This window comes from Theropithecus gelada, chromosome 1, assembly GCF_003255815.1.
Source record: "Theropithecus gelada isolate Dixy chromosome 1, Tgel_1.0, whole genome shotgun sequence".
NCBI classification, from domain to species: Eukaryota; Metazoa; Chordata; class Mammalia; order Primates; family Cercopithecidae; genus Theropithecus; species Theropithecus gelada.
Genome location: NC_037668.1, coordinates 139,969,187 through 139,996,471, shown reverse-complemented (window position 1 = coordinate 139,996,471; position 27,285 = coordinate 139,969,187). Strand labels below are relative to the sequence as shown.

Below are 27,285 nucleotides of genomic sequence, written 5' to 3'. Positions count from 1 at the left end.
CTGGGTTATCGTTCTACTGAGGTTAAATGCTATGGTTTGAATGTATGTGTCTCTCCAAAATCCCTACATTGAAACTAATCACCAAGGTGACGACATTACAAGGTGGGGCCTTTGGGAGGTGAATGGGTCACAAGGCCTCCAATCTCGTGAATGGCATTTATGCCCTTAAAAAAGAGCTAGGCCCTCCTGCCTAAGCGCCTTCTATCATGTGAGAATGCAGCAACAAGGCGCCATCTATGAAGCAGAGAGCAGCATTCAACCAAACACCAAATCTCCTGGCACCTTAATATTGGGCTTCCCAGGCTCCAAAACTGTGAGAAATAAATTTGTGTTTATAAATTACCCAGTCTAAGATGTTTTGTTACAGCAGCAAGAACAGACTAAAACACCAAAGAATTACCACTTTTGGAAAACCAAGTGACTTCCATCTTTATCTCAACTGTGTTAGCATTAACATTTCCTTTCTTCTATTCTCTACTCATTTTTATAAAGGCAAAACCACAATAACGTTCAAATAAATACACTACAAAGGCATTGATACTAGTGAAAATGAGCGGAGTGGGCAAGTTGTATCACCATCACCATGCAATACAGTTCAAATCATTGTCAGCTGACATATGAAATGCTAAACTGAGAAAGAGGAATGGTTTTTCATAACACAAGTACATATCATATGAAAAACCACAAAAATAAAATCCTCTAGTGAGAATTTTTGTTCTTAGTCATTGGGAAGGAAATAGGTAAACTTTCTTCTGGCCTATCAGAAGGAAAATTATGGGCTCTACAGTTCATAAAATGAGAAAGACGGTTTTAATACAGTATGTCTTAAATTGATATTATTTATAATGTAGCCCCCTACGTTACTTTTATGGTTGAAACTTTGGGAAAAACGTTACCGAAACACCTAAGTATAAACTTGTATGAAAATATCACAACACTCTGATTTGGACAAATGGTATTTAAGGTGCCTATTAGTTACACAAAGAGAATTAAGGTGCCAGCAGGGCTCAGGAGCAAGAGCTAGGTAAAAAATAAATCTGGGAATCAGCAGCACACAGGTTGTAAAAGCCCAGGGAGTGAGTAACATTGTGGAGGAGGGGAAGTCTGATGAGAAGAAAATGAAAAAGGAGGAAAGGAACAAGAGATACAGCCAATGAGATAAGGAGAGAACCAAGGGAGCTTAAAATCACTGCAAAGTGGCTCAAGGCCAGAATGGTCAACTGTGCTGAATGTTGTTATGAGGCCAGAGGAGACCAGATAAGACCTCCCTGTTATCAACTTTCAGTAGGAATGGTGTCCCCTGATCCTCCTTCTATTCAGGGAGAAAAATTTCCATCCATACTTAACACTAAATTATCTAACAAGTTCTTAGGGAAAAGCTACTTTACCTCCAGAGTTGTTAATGATTTTCTAGCTAAAGAAGTAGCAGTGACTCAGGCTACATCTAAGTAGCACTCCTGGACAAGGTGGCTACCGAATGTGACTTTTAGACACCTCCAGACACACCAAGTCCAGTGGTGGAGTGGAGAAGAGAGCCAAACCTATCCCAGCTCTCAAGGGAAATGTCATGTGAAACATACACTGTTTTGTCCCCTATCAACTTATAAACATACACTGTTTTGTCCCCTACCAACTTATCAAAATAATTAACGGGGCTGAAAAGCAGAAAAAGGCAGTTACTTCATGTTTCCAAAAGGATGCACCTTAACTGGGCAAAACAGAATATAAGCAGCTGAAGGAGGAGAAACTGGTAAACCTGGCTTTCCTTCTTTCTAATCCAATCTCAACCACGATTATAATTCTGGGTGTAATTCAGGATAGAAGCCTAGCAGAGCTGTAAATCAATTCTTCTTAGATTTAAAGGTCAGCATCAAAACATTCCCTCCTATTGCTGGCTGAGGTGAAATGGACACTCCATATATTTGCTGGCTGGCATGAAAACTGGTACAACACTTTTGGAAAGCATTTTGGCAACAGGATTCAAGAGCTTTTAAAACTGTTTCTATTCCTTCAGGGATCTAATACTATTTCTGGAAATCCATCTTAAGAAATTAGTCTGCAATTAGGAGGGGAAAAAAAAACCTTTGGGTTTATGAAAGCATTATTCATTATACAAAATCACTGTAAACCACATAAATAGCCGTTTTAAAGGAAATAGGTAAATTACAGTGAAATATGTAACTAATAGAATTCTAAGTTTTTAAAAAACATAGAAAATGCAAAACATATCAAATGAACAAGGCAAAAAAATGTATCAAGTATAATCACACATATATAAATGCACAAAAATAAAAGAAGAAAAATTTTTTAAAAGATGGTGCAACTGTGAACAGATATGAAAAGCAAACTGACTATAGAGTAAGTCTGGTTGAGCAAGACAGAAATATGGGCCAGGCGCAGTGGCTCACCACTGTAATCCCAAGTCTTTGGGAAGCCAAGGTGGGCAAATAACGAGGTCAAGAGTTCGAGATCAGCCTGGTCAACATGGTGAAACCCCATCTCTACTAAGAATACAAAAATTAGACGGGCATGGTGGACCGTACCTGTAATACCACCTACTCAGGAGGCTGAGGCAGGAGAATCACTTGAATCCAGGAGGCAGAGGTTGCAGTGAGCCAAGACCACGCCACTGCACTTCAGCCTGGGTGACAGAGTGAGACTCCGTCTCGGAAGAAAAAAAAAGAAGGCAGGGAAAGGCCGGGCACTGTGGCTCACGCCTGTAATCCCAGTACTTTGGGAGGCCGAGGCAGGTGGATCATCTGAGGTTGGGAATTCATGACCAGCCTGGCCAACATGGTGAAACCCCGTCTCTACTAAAAAAGCAAAAATTAGCCAGGTGGTAGTGGAGTGTGCCTGTAATCTCAGCTACTCGGGAGGCTGAGCCAGGAGAATCACTTGAATCCGGAAAGCGGAGGTTGCGGGGAGCCGAGATCACGCCACTGCACTCCAGTCTGGGCAACAGAGTGAGACCCTGTTCCAAAAAAAAAGTAGAAGGTGGGGAAAAAAAATCAAAGAAGGAAAGGTAAGCTCCTTAAAGAATGGTAGTAGAGATATTACATGGCAGAAAAAAAAGCAGTCTGCAAAAACTCATCCCTATTCATCAGCTGGAAGTTAAATGACTCCTTGCAATGCTTTTCTCCCTTTTTACTCCTCCCTATTGCTCTTTATTCTAAACTGCCAATACTACAATTAACTCCAGATTATTCATGAAAAAAAAAGATCATAAATTTAGAGAATACTAAGTGGATGATCCAATGCCAACTGGCTTTAGTCTTTGGATGGCATCATATTAAAATTCTCTAACAACAGTGTACCTTCCTATTTATATTAAATGACCAGAAAATAATTTGCATTCTATATTGGAAGTAATGGCATAGAAAAATAGTCCAGAAACAAAGTGAAAAAGGAAAGTATATCCTTTCTATATAATTAACCATAATATGTATAATTTCATATACAAATAACATAATATATAATAACATAAACTGCATCCTTTTGAAGTATTTAGGAAAAAAGTCTAGAAGATTGCAGGGATTTATAGCCAAACTAAATTCATTAACAGTCCAAAATGCTGTTAAACTGCATTAACTTTACTTGGAAAAGCTAGAGAAAGTATTTTTTTTTTAAATCAAAGATCTTACCACTAAACAAAAAAGAAAGTAATTCCAAAAGAGGGTAACATAGCATACTAGTTGAGAGCACAGAAGAGTTGGACTGTTGGTGACTGAGTTCCGGCTCCACTAATTACTACTTTTGTGTTCCTTTTTGGGCCTCACTTTTCTCATTTGGAACAAAAGTACTTATCATACAGGGCTCTTATGAAGATTAAATGAATTAAAGGATTTAGAAGACAGCCTGGACTAAGTTACTAAATGGGATGCAAAAGGTTGTTCCAGGAGATGAAGAGGTGATGTTTGCACAACTATGTGAAACACTCGAAATGGTTAAAACGGTAAATTTTGTGTTATATATATTTTATTGCAATTTTTAAAAGGCTATTAGCCATCACCCATTTGCTATAAAGGCATTTTAATTTCTCCTGGCAGAAAATAAATTATCATACATGAGACTCCATACAAGTTTAGGGCTCGTATTTAAAAAATTTTATCAATAAAAGGGTTTTTTTGGGTTGTTTTTCAAAACTAAATTTAAAAATAATATGATGTGCTTACAACAAACTTCTGATGTTCAAATTACACAACTTGAATTCTGAAGCTAAAATTTACTCTTTGGAAGTTGGCAATATTACCCCTGTTACAGTAACAAAACAAAAATACATTGCTCTAACCTGAAACAACTTGGAAACAGATCTATAAAACCTTTGAACACTAGCATTTTATTATATCTTCTAATAAGTACAGAGAGGCTTCACAGACCTTAAATATAACCAATTACAAATAGCAACAAAAATTTTTAAGTGCTTGTTTTAAAATAAAACCTTGCAAACTAGCCCCAAACCACTTCTCTCAGATTACAAAATGAGCATGTGGTGAAAAGGGACAGAGAATACCAATTTACTATACCCTATACTGACTGACAATTTTTGTTGCATAGCAACAAGATTCTGCAGTCTGAAAACAGCACAGAACTCCTTTTCTTGATTTGCCAAGCCACAATTAACCCCATCAAGGCTGAGAAGTATTCAAAACAAATTTGTATAAGCGCCAGGCACTGTGGCTCACGCCTGTAATCCCAGCACTTTGGGAGGCGTGTGGATCACCTGAGGTCGGGAGTTTGAGACCAGCCTGACCAACAACACATAGTGAAACTCTGTCTCTACTTAAAAAAAAAAAAAAAAAAAAAAAAGGTAGCTGGGCGTAGTGGCACACGCCTGTAGTCCCAGCTACTTGGGAAGCTGAGGCAGGAGAATCACTTGAACTCGGGAGACGGAGGTTGCAGTGAGTCGAGATTGTACCACTACACTCCAATCTGGGTGACAGAGCAAGACGCCGTCTCTCAAAAAAAAAAAAAAAAAAAAAAAATTGCATAAACTACTACCAATATTAAAAGTCTAATGATATAAATTCTAAAACTATAAAATTACAAGCCCAAATTCCAGCCTATTTACAACTTGAAAGTACTAATATGCCTTCACTCAGAAAGTTTCTCCATGTACCAGCAAAAAGTGCCAATGCTCATTTTTGGACTACATTTCTTTTGAAAGCATCATCTGCAAGAGTTAGCGGTTTTGTTTTTTTAATCCTAGGTAACAGCATACCCACAGATTTAGTTTCATAATTTTAAAGACATCATTTGACCCTTTCAGTTTATTTTCTAAAAATTATAATTTATAAAAAAGGACTATAATGTCCTAAGAGTTTAAGTTTTTCTCCTACTCATAATTTGTTTGTACTATTTTTATGGATTGCCTTTGTACGTAACCAGTAACAATCGACAAAAAGTTGTGTTTTTTCCCCAAAATTCTACTTCACCTAGACAACAAAAAACAAGATTGCATTTATTCTTGCCGTAGCTTTAAATACTTTCATTGTTTAGAGTTTCCTCCTCTATTTTGAGAATGTTAAATGGCTGCCAATCAAGAGACAGATTAAATATAGAAAAAATCTATGTAAAACAGTGGTTCTCAGCTGGGTGCAGTGAGTGGCTCACATCTGTAACCCCAGCACTTTGGGAGGCCGAAGTGGGCAGATCACCTGAGGTCAGAAATTCAAGACCAGCCTGGCCAAGTGGAGAAACCCCATCTCTACTGAAAATACAAAAATTAGTTGGGCGTGGTGGCGGGCATCTATAATCCCAGCTACTCGGGAGATTGAGGCAGGAGAATCGCTTGAACCCAAGAGGCAGAGGCAGCAGAGGGCCGAGATTGCGCCACTGCACTCCAACCTGGGTGACAGAGCAAGACTCCGTTTCAAAAAAAAAAAAAAAAAAAAAAAAGGAGTTCTCAACATTTCCAAAGATGAAAAGACCCTTTAACTTCATGAATAATTGTTCTACTTTTAATACTGCATATGTTGACTGAAAAAATGTGATTTAAAAGCACATTAAATTTGCAACATTTTAAATGAATCAGAACATTATCAGAAAAGCACATATACTTGAAATACAATGGCTGGCATCTTTGGATTACAGACAAATCTTGCTATACCTAGGGGTTCAACTATTCTTTAAAGGAATGGCGCAGATGCCCCCCAGAGCTCACAAACTGGAAGTCATTAATCCACTGGAAAAGTTCAAATTATTTTGAATAAAAACACTTAGGGTAAGAAGCATATAAGCTTGGAAATGAGACAAAGGTGGGTTCAGGTCTCGGTGCCACTACTTACTACCCATGCAGGTTTGGCATTAATGAAATGTTCCCTGCATGGTGGCTTACGGACTGGAAGACATAATGTACAGGAAGTACGTGGCATGTTAGTTTTGTTCCTTAAACTGTCATTCAAAGTCTTTTTTTAGACAGAGTCTCTCTCTGTCACCCAGCGCCCAGGCTGGAGTGCTGTGGCGCAATCTCGGCTCACTGCAAGCTCCGCCTCTCGGGTTCACGCCATTCTCCTGCCTCAGTCTCCCGAGTAGCTGGGACTACAGGTACCCGCCACCATCTGAGCTAATTTTTTTTTTCATGTATTTTTAGTAGAGACGGGGTTTCACCGTGTTAGCCAGGATGGTCTTGATCTCCTGACCTCGTGATCCGCCCGCCTCCGCCTCCCAAAGTGCTGGGATTACAGGCGCGAGCCACCGCACCCGGCCAACTATCACTCAAAAGTCTTAAACAACCCAGCCCAACTGCCATATTTTCTACTGCTTCCAACACAAACTCCAACATGAGACTTGAGACAGCATTGGATGTAATCTTAAAGATGAAAAATGAAATCTGAGAAACAGCATTGAAAGGTAAAATAATAAGAGGCTATATAGAAAGTATTAAGAGCAAGGGCTTTGGAGTTATGCAGGACTTAGATCTGAATTTCAGCTGTCATTTATCTACTATATGACTTCAGCCAAGTCAGTTAAGTATACTAAGCCTTGGTTTCCTACACTGTAAAAGAGCAATGAAGACATGAATCTCGTGGCTTATTTGAATCCATTGAATGAAATTATCTATGTGAAGTTGCCTGGCCTATCTTTAAATATTCAACAAATAATACCTATTAATATTACTTATCAAAGTTATCATATGTAATTGGTTAGACCACTTAATTTGCACCAGAGTTGAACAAACATTATCCAAAGGTTAGCCTCAGAGATGCTCTGACCTGTGGCGAAGGACTTATACCCTGTGGCAGGCATGTTTTGGATATTCAGGTATCAGGCCTCTGGATCAGTAAGGACATTTAATATCAGGTCTTTGGAACTCAAAAGCTAATCTTTAAAAATAAGTTTAAGTATTTGCAATAAATTAACAATGAAGTACCTAAACTTCTTTGAAAGTGTTTTATTTTTTCCATTTCACTTACGTTAAAATTCAAAAGCTGATTTTTTTTCTTCAGGCAGTTCCAATTTATAAATGAGCTTATGATTTTTAGGATACAAACTTGAAACTGCTTATAATTGTGGCTGGGGTACTAAGACAGCCTATTAAAGTTGAGGCAACCAAACAGGTATGTCCATTTTGTAATGAAAGTAAGAAACGGCATGAATGCCCCCTCATTTCACTTAAACATAAAGCATTTGGCCGGGCGCGGTGGCTCAAGCCTGTAATCCCAGCACTTTGGGAGGCCGAGGCGGGTGGATCACGAGGTCAGGAGATCGAGACTATCCTGGCTAACATGGTGAAACCCCGTCTCTACTAAAAATACAAAAAAAAAAATTAGCCGGGCACGGTGGCGGGCGCCTGTAGTCCCAGCTACTTGGGAGGCTGAGGCGGGAGAATGGCGTGAACCCGGGAGGCGGAGCTTGCAGTGAGCCGAGATCACGCCACTGCACTCCAGCCTGGGAGACACAGTGAGACTCCGTCTCAAAAAAAAAAAAAAAAAAAAACATAAAGCATTTAAGAGTTTAAAATATGTTGAACATATTTTTAAAATGTGTAACTTATATAGTAGTTGCTGACATTTTACAGAATTTAAAGAGGTTCTCCAAGAGTGATTTTAGCCCTCATAAACATCTGGCAGTGTGTAGAGACATTCTGGTTGTCTCTTCTCGGGGGAGAAAGGTTAAGGGGTGTGTGCTACTGGTATATGGTGGGTACAAACTAGGGATACTGCTAAACATCCCACAATTCACAGTACAACCCTGTAACAGGGAATATCTGGCCCCAAACATCAATAGTGTTGAGGTTGAGAAACTGTGAAAGTAGGCACTGATGTTTTAGGAAAAAAAAACACCAAACTCTCTTTGAAAAGACCTGGGAATATAATTTCCCTAGCATCATTTGAAAAGATTATCCTTTCTCCCCGGAGAAAGTTCTTGTCACAGTCATCAAAAATCTATCGAATGTGAGGGTTTATTGGGTTATTCTATTCACTGGTCTATAGATCTGTCCTTACTATACCTTTACCTGTTTTGATTACTGTTAACTACAAAGTTAAGTTTTGAAATCGGGAAATGTCTCCTCCAACTTTGTTCTTTCTCAAAATTATTTTGGCTATTCGGGGTCCCTTGAAATTCTGTATGAATTATTTTTGCAAAACAACGCCATTGGGATTTTGATAGGGATTACATTGTGTCTGCATATCAATTTGGGTAGTACTGTCACCTTAACAATATCAAGTCTTTAAATTCATGAAGACAAAGTCTTTTCATTTATTGACGTACTTTCTTTCAGTAATATTTTATAGTTTCAGCGTACAAGTCTTTTACTTTCTTGGTTAAATTTATTCCTAGGTGTTTATTTCTTTAGATGCTACTGTAAATGAAATTGTTTTTATATAAAACTTATTTTTAAAGAGACAGTCTATGTTGCCCAGGCTGGTCTCAAATTCCTGGCCTCAAGTGATCCTCCCATCATAGCCTCCCAAAGTGCTGGGAATTACAGACACAAGCCTGAAATTGTTTTTTTTCAATTGTTCATTGCAGGTGTATAGAAATAACTGATTTTTGTGTAACAATTTTGTACCCTTCCACTTTGCTGAATTTGTTCATTAGCTCTAGCTGCTTTGCTGTGGAATCTTTGCATAGATTTTTAATGTGTGCATGCATGTCTCCCTCTGTATCTGTCATCTGAGACAATTAGTTCATCTGACTAATGAGAGAGATGAATGAGATCATTGTGGTCCATACCCAAAGAGGAAACTCAGACAAGAGGTTGATGTTGAAGTCCTAAACCTCAGTACATCACAACGTGACCTCATTTACAAGCAGGGTCTTTGTGTAATTAGTTAAGATGAGGTCATACCAGAGTAGAGTGGACCTCTTAATCCAATATGGCTGGTGCCTTTATAAGAGGAGGAAAACATCAACTGAAGACAGACACAGAAAAGACAGCCATGTGACTGTAGAAGCATGAGACTGAAGTGATGGACCTACAAGCCCAGGAATGCCAAAGACTGCCAGCAAACTCAAGCCAGAGAAAGCAATTCTGCCTCAAAACTAACACAGAAATCCTCCTGTTTCAGTTTCCAGTTACTGACCTGCTCTGCAAATTTCAGACTCAAGATGCAACGTCAATTATCTTGCCTGAGTTTCCAGCCTGCCTGTTGGCCTTACAAATTTCAGACTCCCATAATCATGTAAGCCAATTCCTTTAAATAAACAAATACTGGTTCTGTTTCTCTGGAGAACCCTGGCTGATAATGATGGGAGCATTTATGGAAACAGGGGAAGAGTAGATGTGGAGGTCACAAAAATAAACTGCTACCTCGGAAGTGTACCCAAGATCTGCATAAATTTATGTACTTATAAAGTTTTTATAAAGCCCTTACTTTATTAGTTTTTAATTTTAGTAACTTTTTACAGACTCAGAAAAAACTAACAGTCAATATGCTAAAGGGAAACAATTGCTGATTGGGTGATAAGATTCTTATTTTGTATAACATTTCCAGGCAGGAAAAATAAAAGCAAATACATTTGATGTCTTGTCTTTACATTTTCAAGTGCGTATTAAAAATTTTTGTTAAAATGTTATACCATGACATCTTCACTTTGTCACTTACCAAAACATACTATGTACAATATAAAATTGTTTAAAGGACTGTCCCAATACCTTTATTAAAAATCAGATGATTTAGCTAAAGAATAAAATGAGGGTTCAGTGGCTCACAGCCATAATTCCAGCACTTTGGAAGACTGAGGTGGGAGGATCACTAGAAGCCAGGAATTTGAGACCAACCTGGGCAACAAAGCAAGACTCTCATCTCTACAAGAAATAAAGAACAGGCCAGGCGCGGTGGCTCACGCCTGTAATCGCAGCACTTTGGGAGGCCGAGACGGGTGGATCACAAAGTCAGGAGATGGAGATCATCCTGGCTAACACGGTGAAACCCTGTCTCTACTAAAAATACAAAAAAAATTAGCCAGGCATGGTGGCGGGCGCCTGTAGTCCCAGCTACTCAGGAGGCTGAGGCAGAAGAATGGCATGAACCTGGGAGGCGGAGCTTGCAGTTAGCCGAGATTGTGCCACTGCACTCCAGCCTGGGCGACAGAGCGAGACTCCATCTCAAAAAAAAAAAGAACAAAATGAAAAGGCCTAAAACAATCAATAGTCATGAGTTTAGTTTTTTAATTTGTTCAAAAAGGTTATTAAAAGTATCTCAATGAACCCAGCATGATATAAAGTGTTCAGAGAAATGTGTCATGAGCTCTTACTCCATTTTTTTAAGGGAAAAATGTATGTATGACATATGAAAAGAGCCAGTCAACAGAAACTATGAAAAGAGAGAGACTCAGCCTGTAACAATCACTAAAGACAAACCAGAAGAGGAAACTAAAGCAAGAATGAGATTGAGGTGAGCACAGAGAAGGCAGCTTTCCAGAAGACAGAGAGAATAAAAGTAATGAAACCAAGACTTCACTGGTACCTTTGGAAAACAATAAACGACCGTTAGGAAGTGAATTCACATAGGGAGTTCTGAAAGGCACCACTGAACTGTTTTTCGAGGGCCCTGAAGGCCAGGTTAAGACATCTCTTCCATGTGCCCCAGGGTGCAGGGGAAGGTTTTTTCAGTAAATTGTTGTTTTTTGTTTTCTGTTGTTGTTGTAGTTTTGTTGTGAAACAGGATCTCATTCTGTCACCCAGGCCGGAGTGAAGTGGTGTGGTCTCTGCTCACTGCAACCTCTGTCTCCCAGGTTCTAACTATTCTCATGCCTCAGCCTCCCGAGTAGCTGGGATTATAGGCATGCGCCATCACACCCAGCTAATTTTTGTATTTTTAGTAGAGACGGGGTTTCACCAGTTAGCCAGGCTGGTCTAGAACTCCTGGCCTCAAATGATCCACCCACCTCAGCCTCCCAAAGTGCTGGGATTACACACACGAGTCACCGTGCATGGCCTTTTTTTCAGAGGAAAGTTTAAATAGGATGGCTGACCACACGGGAACCACATTATGAAGGGAAGGGAGGGTGACAGATCTAGGGGAAGAACTTGTTCTAAGTAATGCAAATAACCATTCCATGTCTGGGTGCTGGTTTTTAATTTAAATACTCATCTTAAATTATAAACATCATTTTAAAATACAGGAACTCTAAGAATTTAACTGGCCATTTGCTTTCAGAGTGCCTAAAAAACAGAAACTTTCATATTAAAAGTTAAAAAAGGCACACTGGGTGTGGTAGCAGGTGCCTATAGTCCCAGCTCCTCAGGAAGCCGAGATGCAAGGATGGCTTGAGCCCAGGAGTTACAGGTTGCAGTAAGCTATGATCGCGCCACTGCATTCCAGCCTGTGTAACAAAGTGAGGCCCTGTCTCAAAACAAGAAAAAGAAAGCAAGCAAGAAAGAAAAAAGGCAAAACAACATTCAGAAACTTGAACTTTATTTTTTGTTTTAATCTCATGGTACAACACAAAGAAAACAATAAATAGAATATGCCCAATCCATAAAACCTCTAACTACATTACGGCAAATCTTAAAACAAGGCAATGAATTATTAATTCCATTTTACAGAAAAAGAAATTAAGGTTTGGGAAAGTCAAGGCCTCACAGCCAGTAAATAGCAGAATGGCTTTGAAGTCAATGCTGATTCTATTAAACTTGACTACCCAAAATGCAAAAACCTTGAAAAAAAACCTGCCTCAACCTTCCGGGCTCAAGTGATTCTCCTACCTCAACCTCCTGCGTAGCTGGGACTACAGGTGTGTGCCACCACACCCAGCTAATACTATTTTTCGTAGAGATAGGGTTTTGCCATGTTGCCTAAGCTGGTCTTGAACTCTTGGGCTCAACTGTTCCACCCACCTCGGCCTCCCAGACTGCTGGGATTATGGGCATTAGACACTGTGCTCTGCCAGCTCTTGAAAATTAATGCCTCCTCCCCCACTGAACTGTAAGCCTAAGGCAATGGGTCATACCTATGCACACTTTTACTTTTTTGTAAGTTATTGTTGAGGATTTTTCTTATTGAGTCATTTTACTTACTTCGGAATCACTGAGAAAGGAAAATCATGCAGGACTTAAGCCACAATGAGGAGGAGCCTGGTGGAGCTTGGTCTTAATTCCAAGAGCAATGGGAAGGCACTGAAGTAGTTCAGACTCAAGGTTGAGCTGATCAAATCTAAATTTCATAAAGATCTAACAGCTCACAGCTAACAGACTGCATGGGAGTAATAGACTAATGCAATAAATTAGAGAATCTAGAACAACATATATGTAAAAATGTAATACAGAACAAAATAGGTACAAGGGTCTTACAATGAAAGTTCATTATCAGATTCACAGAAGTTGCCAGGGAAGCAAAAGCAGTCTTAACACAAAAATATCCACTAATGAACTAAACATTTATAATATCAGTCCCCATTAAACATCCCTCCCAAAGCAGCATTAGCCTCTATGTCAGGCCATTTCACCTTTGCCCTGTCAGGCTCTCAATGACTGACAGGTTATTTCAATTACAAAGCAACACAATGCATATCATCTACAAAGTGAAACTGCAAACATTCCAAAATATGTAGGCCTTTATGAAGTCACTGAAAATGATGAAAACTCTTTACAAAGCAACTGAAAAAAATGAGTATTTGGAAAGATACTGACTGGGAAGGGGCATTAGGGAACTTAATGGCCTAAGTGTCTTCTGTATCCAGACCTGGTTGGTGGCTACACAGGTATGTATACATAGTAAAAATGTACCAAGCTATATGTATACATGATTTATGCATTTAGCTGTATATAAATGATACCTTAGAGTTGCTATGGTTTGAATCTTGAAACTCATGTTGAAATTTAACTGTAACAGTACTAAGAAATGATTCAGCCATGGGCATCCACACCCATCAATCGATTAATACCATTATGATGGGAGTGGGTTACAGGAATTCAACCCTTTTCTTCTGTTTTGAGCATATACCATCTCACTGTGTGACGCCTTCCACCATGTTATGAGACAGCAAGAAGGCCCTCACCAGATGCAGCCCCTTGATCTTGGACTTCTCAGCCTCTAGAACTGTGAACCACATAAATCTCTTTCCTTCATAAATTACCCAGTCTGTGATATCTGTTATAGCAGCATAAAATGGACTATGGCAGGACTAAAAGACACACAAGAAGGATGGTCCTACTTCCTCCAAGAATTACTGGGTCTGAATTTGAATCCTGGAAGCCCTATGGTCTACTTGTTACCAATATAAAGATGAGTGAATACCAAAGATGGCAAAATGTACCTGTGTCCTCAAAGACATCAGTGACCCACTGACTGTAGTATGTGTGGAGCCTACCCTACCTCTGGACTTCAATTATATGAGATAAATTTTCTCAATATTTAAGCACTTTAAGTCGTAAACAGTTACTTGCAGCTGAAAGCATTTTAACAGATTGTAGTTAATAACTGGAGAACTAACAAAGATGAGATTACCAAGAGGTCAAAAGAAAATCTGAAAATCAAAGTCAGGAAAACTAATGAAGCCCTTGAATATTTTGGCAAAAAGGACTGTCTTTATGATCATACTGCAAAAGTCCATCATAACATGGATAGTTTCACGTGATCTTGCAATTTTCTCAGAAAAATTATGTAAAACTTTTTAAGCAACCAACACTTGATCCATTCTTCTTTCATTTTAAGAATTTAACACATAATTGCAACCGTAACATGAATGTTTTCATAATTTTGTTTCATTTTTCAAGATTAAACCCAAATAAAGGCTTTTCTCCCCACCCCAACTATGTACTATTATCTCTGAAATGTTCTAGGTCAATTCATCCTACAAGATCTTGTTCTTATGCCAATTATTTTCAGAAAATAAAGACCCCCTAAACAATGAAATCACAAGGAGAAATAAATTACTCACACATTAACATTTGGAAAATTCAAATATATGCTTCAGTTCAAAAGTTAACCATTACAAAGAGTTATGTGGTTAAAAAGAGCTTACTGGTTAAAAACCATGGGCTCTGGAACCAGACTGCCTGAGATGGAATCCCAGTTCCACTGTCTACTAACTGGGTGACCCTGGGCAAGTCACTTAACTCTGTGGCTCGATTTCCTCATCTATAAAATGGAGATAACAGTTCCATCAGCGTTAAATGAGTTAATACATAAAGGTTTCAAACAGTAAGCACTCAATAACAGTTAGCTATTACAGTTTTTTAAACTCTAAGAAAACTGAAGAATATAAATGCCAACAATGAAATTAAGTTAATTAGCAAAGGAAAAACATTTTTTAAAAACATAAGCTTTACGGTTTAAATACAAGTACATACTTTTTTTTTTTTTTTTTTTTTGAGACAGTCTCTCACTCTGTCGCCCAGGCTGGAGTGCAATGGCACCATCTGGGCTCACTGCAAGCTCCACCTCCCGGATTCGCACCATTCTCCTGCCTCAGCCTCCCGAGTAGCTGGGACTATAGGCACCGGCCACCACGCCTGACTAATTTTTTGTATTTTTAGTAGAGACGGAGTTTCACCATGTTAGCCAGGATGGTCTCGATCTCCTGACCTCGTGATCCGCCTGCCTCAGCCTCCCAAAGTGCTGGGATTACAGGCATGAGCCACCCCGCCCGGCCAAATACAAGTACATACATTTTAGATAAAATTAAGACAAAGAAAAATGAGAACAAATGTACTTCTAAAAAAAAAAATAGCTAAAAGTATATCATATATGCTTTTATGTCTATATAGTAAAAAATTATGCATTTTACTACTAAACATGTAAGAATTGTTTTTAAAGGTACCATGTTAAACCTATTAAACTAGAAACTAAGCCAAGCACTGTGGTTCAGTAATTCCAGCACTTTCGGAGGTGAAGGCAAGCAGATCACTCTAGGCCAAGAGTTGAAGACTATCTTGAGCAACACAGCAAGACCCCATCTTTAATTAAAAAAAAGAAACAAATGAGTTGCTGCACACTTAAGACAAAATTTTAAATCTTAATATATGGAGGAAAAAAAGAATGGAAAACTTGGGATTACAGAAGATACAAGGCTGAGTGCAGTGGCTCACATTTGTAATCCCAGCACTTCGGGAGGCCGAGGCAGGCAGATCACGTGAGGTCAGGAGTTTGAAACCAACCTGGCCAACGTGAAACCCGGTCTGTACTAAAAACACAAAAAATGCTGGGCGGCATGGCTCACACCTGTAATTCCAGCACTTTGGGAGGCCGAGGCAGGCAGATCACTTAAGGGCAGGAGTTCAAGACCAGCCTGGCCAACATGGTGAAACCCTGTCTCTACTAAAAATACGAAAATCACCTGGGCGTGATCTCGTACATCTACTCGGAGGCTGAGGCAGGAGAATCACTTGAACCTGGGAAGCAGAGGTTGCAGTAAGCTGAGACTGCAGCACTGCACTCCGGCCTGGGCGACACAGCGAGACTCCATCTCAAAAATAAAAATAAAAATAAATACAAAAAAAATTAGCCAGGCATGGTGATGCACGCCTGTAATCCTACTCAGGAGACTGAGGTAGTAGGACTGTTTGAACCCAGGAGGCAGAGGTTGCAGTGAGCTGTGATTGCACGACTGCACACACTCCAGCCTGGGTGACAGACAGCGAGACTTCATCTCAAAAAAAAAAAAAAGAAGAAGATACATGTAGTAAATTTTATATATGACCACCAACGAATCACACCTCTTGATCTGTCCCCTTGTGTAATCGCCTCCCCCACTGACTTTGGGCTTGACCATATGACTTGTTTTGGCCAAAGAAACATAAGCAAACAGGATGCAAGCTGAAGTTTGATAAGAGCTTTCATACTAGGGCATGCTGTCATGAGGAGGCTGCTACTGTTAAGTTAGCGATGAGGCAGAGGGATGGAACACACACACCAGATGAACCTAAGTGAATGAAAACACACGAATGAGTCCAGGTAAGAAGAGCTGCCCAGCCAACCCATATAGCACATCTGTAGTCTCAGCTACTCAGTAGGTTGAGGTGGGAGGATCACTTGTGCCCAGGAGTTCAAGACTGCAGTAAGCTATGACTGAACCACTGCGATCCAGCCTGGGTGACAGTTTTACTAGGATTTGAGATGCTTTGTTAAACAGCAGTAGATATCGGATACGATATATGTATATGCACTATGAAGAGTTAATATCCTCATTATTATAAATCATTAGAAGAAAAACTAAACATCTCATTGGGAAAATAGAAAAAGCACATGAACAGACATCCACACAAAAATAAAGATGTCCAATAAACAAAGAGACCCTACAAGTAATCAAAGAAATACAAATTAAAACGATAGCACCTTTTGCCTATCACATTGGCAAAGATTAAAAGACTGATAATGTCCTGAGTTGGCCAGAATGTGGGATAACAGAACTCTCATCTACTCTTGCATATTTGGTATTGTGTATCAAAAACTGATACAACTCCTTTCAGTCATTTTATTATTCACTCAAATACTTACTGCATACTCACACAGGCCTGTGTGGGGAACTTGGAATGCAGAGCCAGGTCATGCAAGACCTTAATAATTTTGGTTTTATGACTAATTTGGGTTTTAGTCTAAGATGCCACTGAAGGCTTTAGGTGGGAAATAACAATATCTGATTTCCACTTTAAGAGTATTCTGAGTGATGCATGGAGAATAGGGGACATGAATGGAAATGAGGAAACACTAATAGTTCAGGTAAGAGACAACAGTGGCCTGAACTTGAGGCAGTGAGATGGACAGAAGCAAGTGAAGGTAACCTGGTAGGACAATGATAGACTGGATACAGAAAAGTAGAGCAATAACAAATTTTTTAAAAAAGCACTACTTCTTGATTTTAATTCTAGGAACGTATCCTAAAACCAAATCAGATATGTACCCAAAGACATATAACCAAAGATGTTCATAGCAGTGTTTTTTATAATAATAAAAACAATGGAACAAATCTAAAAGTCCATCTTTAAGATTTAAGTAGACAAAGTCATCCATCCAAAGCAATGGAATATTATGCGGTCACTTAAAGTTATGTAGCTATATAGTTAGGAACAAGAATTACTAGCTAGGCACAGCAGCTCATGCCTGTAATCCTAGTGCTTTGGGAGGCTGAAATGGGAGGATGACTTGAGGCCAGGAGTTCAAGACCAGCCTGGGCAACATAGCAAGACCTTGTCTCTACAAAAAAAAAACTAAAAATTAGAGTGCGTGGTGGCACACATCTGTAGTCTCAGCTACTCAGGAGGCTGAGATGGGAGGATCGCTTGAGCCCAGGAGTTCAAGGCTGCAGTAAGCTATGATTGCACCACTGCACTCCAGCCTGGGTGATGGTTCAAGACCCTATTTAAAAAATAAAAATAATAAAATGTAAAGAAATATAGATATTATATATATGGAAAGGGACCAGCTACAGAATACACAATACAAATATAGTATAAGTCCATTTTCAAATAGTATCTTACTTTTATATATAATCATATGCACACGCACAATGATGGCTGCAAATGCACGACAAAAAGTTTAGAAATCTACACATTAAAATATTAAAATTCTAGATGGCTTGGATTTAACATTTCATAAATGTTTTATACTTCCCATGCCTTCTAAAATCTGTACTACTTTATAATAGAAGGGAAAACGTAATTTAAAAAAATACCACACATATGGACAACAGTCATTGATTTATTTTTCTAAAAATACTGCAAAGACCACAATTAAGTAGACTGTAAGGAAAAGTTTTAAATGAAAACTCAAGACACATAACTCTTAAATTGTTAAAAACTGAACAGTCACAATTTTGCTTGCAATATCAGTCTAACATGAGAATTCGGGGGAGGAGAAGAAAGACTGCAGAACAAAGCAGATATTCAAATAACCAGTATTTAATAATTATTAAACCTGCATAGAAAGATCCCTTCACTGAACTGTAAAGGAACAATTTGGACTCCCTTGAGATCTGACCTAAAGAGCCACTCATTTTATTTTACTTATGTTCTTGGTTCTTGATAAAGTTCCCCTCCTGCCAAATTGCAAATATAACAGATACCAAAAAGGACAGAAGACTGGGGACCTCTAAAGCACAGTCAAAGGTAGTCATTTGATTTCATATCATCAGATGTATTCTTACCAAGACCAGATGTTCCTTAAGGCCTTTACCACTGGAAAAGGGCTCAGTTTATTTAAAAATATCATGATTACCTCATTCCCCAAAGACAAAACTTTTGGTATTTGAGACTACTGTAAACAAACCCCAGAAAATCACCACCCAGATTTAAGTTTGCTGAAGATTCTGATGGATTTGCTTCATCACATTTTACTGGTGACCTTAGTCATCCTTACTTACAACAGGCCTACCAAAGAGATAGCTGTCTCCTCAGCACGAATATACAGCTCCAAAATTTGTTCAGGCCTTTCAATGGCGCCACTATCAAGGTTTCCACCTCAGCACTCCCACCTGCTTGTTTCCCTACAGAGAAATGTCCAGTGGTTCTATCTTCAATCTCTCTTCTTTAAAAAGGATGAAGATGACAATTTAAAATATTAATCCAAAGTAATAAATATGTCAGAAACAACTTAATGAGATCTTCTTCTCGTGTTATTATATAGATCTGCCTATTCTGGACATTTCATATAAATGGAATCACGGCATATATCGCCTTTTGTGTCTGGCTTCTTTCACTTACCATAATGCTTCCATCTATGCTGTGGCATGTATCAGAACTCCATTCCTTTTGATGGCCAAATATTATTCTGTTGTATGGACATACCACATTTTGATGATCTATTCATGAACTGAGACACATCTGGATTATTTCTGCTTTTTGGCTATTACAAATAATGATACTATAAACATTTGTGTACAAGTTTTCCTGTGGACAAATGTTTTCATTTCTAGGAATGGAATTGCTGGGTCATATGACAACTCTATGTTTAACTTTTTGAGGAACTGCCAAACTGTTTTCTAAAGCAGCTGCACCATTTTACATGGTTTTTCACATTCTTAACATAAACTTAAGAGATGTCAGACTTTCATAGAAATAGGGGATTTACTCTTATCAAGCTCATTTTGTGTGCCAAGTGTTATGCCAGAATTTTATTTAATTTTCCCAACAACTCTATAATTCACAAAGTATCTCTATTTTACATAAGAAATTCAATTCCAAAAAATGTTTATAACCCACTCAAAAATAAATTATTTAGTAAATGTCAAACTAGAGTCAAACCCAGAGTTGACTTCAAAGCCTGTCCGCTTTATCCTACACCATTCAATCTCTACACTTAGATATATGTACACTGCCTCATACCCAAAGTAGTCTTTGGAAAAGTTGCCTGTTAATAAAACTTACTTAAATAATTGTAAAATAGAAGGTTCCCAATGTAAAGATATTTCTAGAAAATTTAACAGATAACCTTATATAAATCAATTAACCCCCCCCCCCCAATTTATCTTCTTTAGCAAACAATTTCTGGTTACTTAAAACAAAACTTATCTAAAATTCATCTAAACATTAAACAAATTATTTTCTTCCAAAGTTGTATGCGCTGACAAAAAAAAAAAAAAAAATGTAGTTATCTTCTGCTATAGAATGAACTATGTTCCCCTAAAATTTATATGTTAATACCCTAACCCTCAATATTTAGAAAAAGGGCTTTTAGGAGGTAACTAATGTTAAATTAAGTTATAAGGGTAGGGCCCTAATTCAATAGGATTAGTGGCCTTATGAAATGAGGAGAAGAGAAATTCTGCCCCCATTTCCCCGACCCCAGGATTCCCATACCCGCCCTACCAAGCAAGGACACAGAGAGGAGGATATCCTCTGCAAGCCAGGAAAAGAACCCTCACCAAAACCCATCCACACTGGCAATCTGTTCTCTGACCTCCAGCCTCCAGAACCATAAAATAAATTTCTAGGCCGGGCGCCGTGGCTCCCGCCTCTAATCCCACGAGGTCAGGAAATCGAGACCATCCTGGCTAACACAGCGAAACCCTGTCTCTACTAAAAAGTACAAAAAAATGGCCGGGCGTGGTGGCTCACGCCTGTAATCCCAGCACTTTGGGAGGTCAAGGCGAGCGGATCACAAGGTCAGGAGATCGAGACCGTCCTGGCTAACACTGTGAAACCCCGTCTCTACTAAAAAATACAAAAAATTAACCGGACGTGGCAGCGGGCGCCTGTAGTACCAGCTACTAGGGAGGCTGAGGCAGGAGAATGGCGTGAACCCAGGAGGTGGAGCTTGCAGTGAGCCGAGATCGCGCCATTGCACTTCAGCCTGGGAGACAGAGAGAGACTCATCTCAAAAAAAAAAAAAAAATTAGCCGGGCATGCCGGCAGATGCCTGTGGTCTCAGCTGCTCAGAAGGCTGAGGCAGGAGAATGGCGTGAACCCGGGAGGCAGAGCTTACAATGAGCCGAGATCACCCAGGCGACAGAGAGAGAGACTGTCTCAAAAAATATATAAAAATAAAAATAAAAAATAAATTTCTGTTGTTTAAGCCACCCGGCCTATGGTATTTTGTTATGGCAGCCCACACTAATACTTCAAGAGTATCATGCACTACCCAATGATTAGTATTTGAAGCACTGATAAGAATCAAAACAAAGCAAGCACTAAATGGGGTAAAAATAAATTAAGAGATGCATATGCTTGTAACTCGAAAATACAAGTTCTTTGGTCAATGAGACTTAAAAACAGATTTGATGGCCCTTTTAGTAATTGAGAATTTAATCATGAAGTCAAGGAAATATGGTATCCTCCAAAGGGCTTAGGATTTAGACAATCCTGACACTTGTAGCCACTTCTGAGCTCTATGTTAAGAGTAAGAAATAAATTCTGGCCAGGTGAATTCAAAACCTGCCTGGTCAACACGGCAAGACCTCGTCTCTACAAAATAAAAATTAAATTAAAATTTAAAAAAGAAAGAAAGAAAACCAAATTCTACACCTATTCCTGTAGTCAGGATGTGAGTTTTTGCTTGCTTAATTAAATATTATTAACATTTAGTATCCACCAAATACTACACTACACCCTACAATATCCAGTATAGCTTCTAGAACATGGGTATTCCAAAAACGGGATTGTTAGTGAATAGATTCTATAAAAGGACAACGAAGTCAAAGTCAAACACTTACACAGGCCACCCACTATTTGCCAAGTATTTTGCTAGTACTATAAATATAAAAATGCAGTCCCTGTCTTCAAGGAACTTAAAAGGAAGAGGGACAAAACAAACCACGTAATTATAAAACAACAGAATAAATGCAATAGGAAAAAACATGGAAAGTGCACTGAAACACACAGGAATAGTGGGGGACAAGGGGGTTGGGGGAGCATGTTAGGAGCAAGTCAAGGACTATACTCCAAGTCTGACAAGGAATCCCCTTCTTGTTTCTAGTCGGGATAATTTCATAAACCCTCATCTGAAGAAGTATCCACTGAAGTACAGCCTCAGCTCATATTCTCTAACTTTTACTTCCACTCAATTCCATTCATCAATTTCAAACAAGGGTGAGAAAAGAGAGGAAAAGACAACTTTAAGTTGGCACAAGTAGGGTTTAAGTACCCTTTTACTCCCTGACAACCAGGTAAAAATTGAAATCACATTTTTTCAAATCTTTCTTACACTCATGATAAAGACTAGATGTTTTACAAGTTATACAATCACCCCTGTTTTAAGCCTTCTGTAAGATAAATCACCAAAACTTATTCAGTATGTAATTTCTTCTATACAAGCCAAATGGTGCCTCCATAGTTATTTTGCTTAATCCAACTGGGCCAACAAGGTATCCAACACCTTGAATACTGAATAAACTTCAGTAAATTTTCTCCATTAATCCACACCCTTATTCAAGATTTATTCAATTAGTAAATTCCTACAATACAATACTGACATTCAAAAAATGAAGATTTGGCTCTTGCTCCTAAAATAAACCTCTGTGGGAAAGTCACACATCCAACAGCTACGAGTATAAATGAAGACCCATGGGAACAAAGAGACTACTATTTGTATCCTTTCATGGATATCTCACTTGACACTTCACAAAACAATCCTGTGAAATATAAGATTATCTTCTTTTTTTTTTTTTTAAACCAGTTTGCTCAATTAACAGGTCCACATATAAAACCTGGATCTTCTGACCCTTGATTGTACCACACTCTAAAATGTATATAAAATTTATCGTTACCACAAATGAAGATACTTCAAAAACCCTAAGGAAGGAAACACACAAGAAGGAAACAGCTTCTTCACCTATAAAATAAGCAAAATGTGGCCTTTTTGACATCTTTGAGCTAAATAAGGTCGCAAGGTGGAGCCCACTGCCCAGAAGTTTTACCCAACTAGTCTAACATAGAAATAGGCCTGGAAACTGGAGGAGTAACATAAATTTAAGGTTTACCAGTATATAAAGCATCTTCTATTATCATTTGATCCTCACTACTCAGTTAAGAATTATCTCTATTTTTACATATTTTTTAAAAATGCATCAGTGGAATAATGTAATTAGTTCAAGGTCACCCAGTTAGTAAATGGCTTGGACAAATCCTCATAACCCTATTACACCTTTTTATATGAGAAAGTCAGAGTAGCTAGTGGAAGCCTGGACTATTTAATACGGATCCAAGAATGTAAATACAAAATCTTCTGAGCTCTCCTTAGCCACTAGGCTACATGCAACTATTTTAGATGAGACAAGCTCCTCTTTCAGTAAAAAAAAATATATATATATCTTAAGTAACGAACCAACTAATTTTAAAAATGCACTTAAAAGGCACACAATGTACATGCATACACACACTTCAATCACAAAGCATCTTACACTTTTAAAACATTGCATAAATGAAAAATAAGAATAGAACTAAACAGTCAGATAGGACACTAAAAGTACCAGCTTTTTGGTCTCAACCTATGCACTGTCCTGTACAAGTAATATGCTTTTTCATTTTTTAAATATTCATCTTTAAACAAATTATTAACAAGTAAATCTACATGCTGCATTTTACTAATGTAAAATGCCTATGACTGTTTCAGGAACATAAACTATTATTCAGTTCTCTTCTGTGTAAGATTACATTATACACAGTGAGCATGCTATTCCTAAAATTAAAAGTCATCTGAGAGATATCACTAATATTTATACCGTAATGTATTTACCATATCCTCTGTTCAAGATTCTGACCGACTTAATTGGAAATTCCTGTTCACGCATTCCTATTTCTAGGTGGCCTTTGAAACATCAGAAATACTTCTTAATATAACCAAAAAGGACTCAACTTAAAAGACTAACATTTATGTCCCACAGGCCTTGAAAACATGAAGACTAAGCATATATTAATACAACCTGAAAAGCACTTTCTTAAGCACCAAAATATTCCAAAGAATATTTCAAAGACTTTTTTGCAAGCAGCACAAGAACGTTCTATCTCATACCAATCTCACTTTTACAGGTATCTAAGCATTCTAAGCACTACCTAACCACCTACCAAATAATCCAGTTCCTTCCAAAGTGAAAAGCTGACCCTCTTTCCTGCTCTTATTCAAAATTAGTGTATAAAGAATTACTGTAGACTGCTTAAATAAACTTTTCAGACCTGTGTACCAAGTTCTATATTTACGTTACTGGAAAACATCAGTGTGGTTCCTCTCTCTCTACACTTCACAAGGAACAGAGCAAGAAAAGAGCTTAAAAAACAGAAGTTACTTTCTATTAGAAAAGGAATTTTCAAGTGAAGACATAATTTACCTGTGACAGACTGACATCTATACATGACAGTGATTAAACTTTACTGAATACCCAAAACGGCAACTTTTTTTAGTTCACAATATTTGAATTACACAACTATACCTGTTTTTATTTAAAAATAACCCACTTTTGGCCAGGCACGGTGGCTCACGCCTGTAATCCCAGCACTTTGGGAGGCCGAAGCGGGTGGATCACGAGGTCCAGAGATGGAGACCATCCTGGCTAACAAGGTGAAACCCTGTCTCTACTAAAAATACAAAAAATCAGCCGGGCATGGTGACACGCGCCTGTAATCCCAGCTACTTGGGAGGCTGAGGCAGGAGAATCGCTTGAACCCGGAGGCGGAGGTTGCAGTGAGCCAAGATCGCACCACTGCACTCCATGGGCGACAGAGCAAGACTGTATCTTAAAAAAAAAAAAAAAAAAAAAAACTTTCACTGTTTTATATTTCTCAATGTTAAGCTAAGTTTACCCAAAGTTTGAAACAACTGATAACTTCTGGTCTGTAAGATCCCTACGGCATTAGATCTCTAAAACAGAAACCAACAACATATAATATTACAAGATACAACAATATGTATATTATAGTTCCTGAGTTTTCAAGGACATCAGTAAAAAAAGTCATGCTCAAACATATGACTGAAAGTTTTCAAGCCATATTTTACAAAGACTGTGTTTTTTGGTTTGTATGCTATAACTACTATTTAAACTGATCGCTTATATTTGAAAATAACTTGTGCGAAATCATCAAGGGAAAAGGGGTCAGTCACCTAGAGACACAACATTAAACTCACTCTTTAAGGCCATCATAAATACAGGTAACTTGGAATCAGAGAAAAAAATTCAAATTCACAGTAAGCGAAAGTGAAAATTCAACACAGATATATCACAAAATATATACATACAAAAGCCAAATGGAAACACGCTCAACCTTGATAGAAAAAAAATGAAAAGCAAAGTTTAAAATGGAAACCACCGAAATTGAGAAAGAATTCCAATGACATGACATTTTCTTGCCAAAGCGAAGGAATTTGTAGATTATATCATTCAAATCTCATTGTATTACATTATAAAGGTCTTGGCAACGGTTGACCATTAATCTTTAACACAAAGGAGATTCAAATCCAAATGAACTGTAAGACTATCTCTTCCAGGAGAGAGAAATGGAGTAATTTACTTTATCCACAATTGTTTAACCCAAAAGGAAGGCCTTTAAGGATGATAACGCAGAATGGATCAGCCTTCAGTCTACCAAGTCCCATTTCTCACGAAGTCTTGCACCAATCCGAAAAGAGAAGGTTATGGACACAAAACAGGCTTAGGAAAGGCTGGAAGAAAAAAATCTCCAATGAATGACACACCACATCATGGTTTATTCTCCTACACAATTTGAGAAACAATAAAGAAAAATATCACACCATATGTTTCAACGTATCAATTAAAAAAATATTTTACGACAGTACATTCAATTCTCTTCTTCGGGGCCGCAAAAATAATTTAGCTCCTGTTTTACTGATTACAGAGCAAAGGGCAAAAGCAGCTGCTGCAATGCAACACAGGCTGCTACAGAGGAAGGGGAGAAAAGGCTTTTCCAAACAAATCCGTTCCCCGCCCCCGCTTACACACCCCTACCAACTTATCCCAGTCTTTTACTGCCCCCACCACGTGAACCTAATCAATTCTTTCCCTGCCCCCACCATCGTGAAATTTCACCTTTTACAGCTCCTTTACCTACCCCTACCAGAGGCACTTTATTACCCGCAGAGATTTCAGACCTTTCAAACTTTTCCTCCTTTTTTAATTAAACACGAGAGTTCGGAGGCAAAAGTGCATGAAATTTTTACATATATACGAAAAAATACCTGTTTCCCAGCAACATGCACGCTTCGATTCTCGAACCCCTCCCCATCTCCCGGGTTTCGCTTGCAAAGGCTGGGGGGAGGGAGCCAGGCGCAAATTAAATTTAGGAAGGGAAATCCTGGGTGAAAGAAGAGCATTTGAGGAAAAATGAGAGAACGATGAAGGGAGACCCCCAAACCACAGGGGTTGGGGAGGTTTCCAAGAAAGAAAGAGAAATTGTAAGGGACAAAAGGGGGAGGGGGGAGAAACAGACCGGAGACCAGGGGAGACGCGCCGGGCCGGGAGAGGGAAGGCGGGGTCCAAGGAGAACGAGGGTCGCGGCTCCCGCGGCACAATGGCCCGCCCGGCCCCCGCCCCGCGCGCCCCTCACCTCATGGTGCCGGCGGCGTAGAGGCTTCTCCACCAGCTGGGAGACGCGGAAGGCGCCGAGCCGAGGGGGTCTCTCCTCCAGGGGTGGGGAGCAGCTCGGAGACTGGAGACAAGTGTTCGGCTCCTCCTTCGGCGGCCAGGGGGCTACACCATCTCCTCGCACAAAGCCGAGGCGCCGGCCCGGAGTGTGGGAGAAGAGGGTGAGAGAAAGGCTGGGGAGGGGGCGGAGAGGACGAGGCGCCGAGCGGGTCCCCAGGCGGCCGCCGCCTCCCACCTCCTCGTGGTCCTGCTCCTCCTCCCGGAGCTTCCTCGGCCGCCCTCGGAGGGGTGCCCGCCGGGGCCGCGCGCCCGGCCGCCGCTCCACAGGCCCGCGCCCGCCGCGCCGCCGCCGAGGCCGTGTGCAACCGGCAGCTGCTGCAGCCGCGGGAGGAGAGTCGGGATCGCCGCGAGGAGCCCGGGAGGAGGCGGGGCGCGCGGCGGAGGAACACGCAGGCGCCGCCCTCCTCGCCTCCTTCCCCCGGGGGCGAGGGGGCGGTGCGGGGGGAGGGGAGGGGAGGGAAGGGGAGGCGGGGGGCCGGGCGCGCTCCCCCGCGCCGGCGGCCGGGCCCCCGCCGGACTGCGGAGAGCTGACTGGGCGGGAGCGAGCGCGGCGGCGGCGGCGGCGGCGAAGAGAGGCTCTTTGTTGCCTCCCTACCCCGCCCCCTGCAACCCCCTGGGATTCGGGCCGGCCCCCCCCCCCAAAACGTCCCGTCCGCTGTCGGCCGGGGTTCCTCGCCGGGGGGTTCCTTGCCCGGGGTTGTCCTTCACTGTCGGCCCCCTCCCCGTCGCCTCCCGCTCCCCAGAGGCTTGGGGAGCTCCGGGGCCTCCCCTACGGCCGCGGTGCGGAGACCTAGGCGCCGGGACCTCCTGGGC

The 27,285-nt window shown here is 40.0% G+C and overlaps 1 protein-coding gene across 3 annotated transcripts in view; it reads right to left on the bottom strand.

Annotated features, from left to right (window-relative positions):
- The window catches only part of ENAH (ENAH, actin regulator), a 157,215-nt gene extending 130,440 nt beyond the window's left edge, over positions 1 to 26,775 (bottom strand). For all 3 annotated transcript variants that reach the window (XM_025383767.1, XM_025383773.1, XM_025383777.1), the window contains exon 1: positions 26,375 to 26,775. In XM_025383767.1, the coding sequence (XP_025239552.1) occupies positions 26,375 to 26,379 (5 nt within the window). In that variant the 5' untranslated portion in view covers positions 26,380 to 26,775. The remainder of the gene's footprint in view (positions 1 to 26,374) is intronic.
- Positions 26,776 to 27,285: the final 510 nt, after the last annotated feature.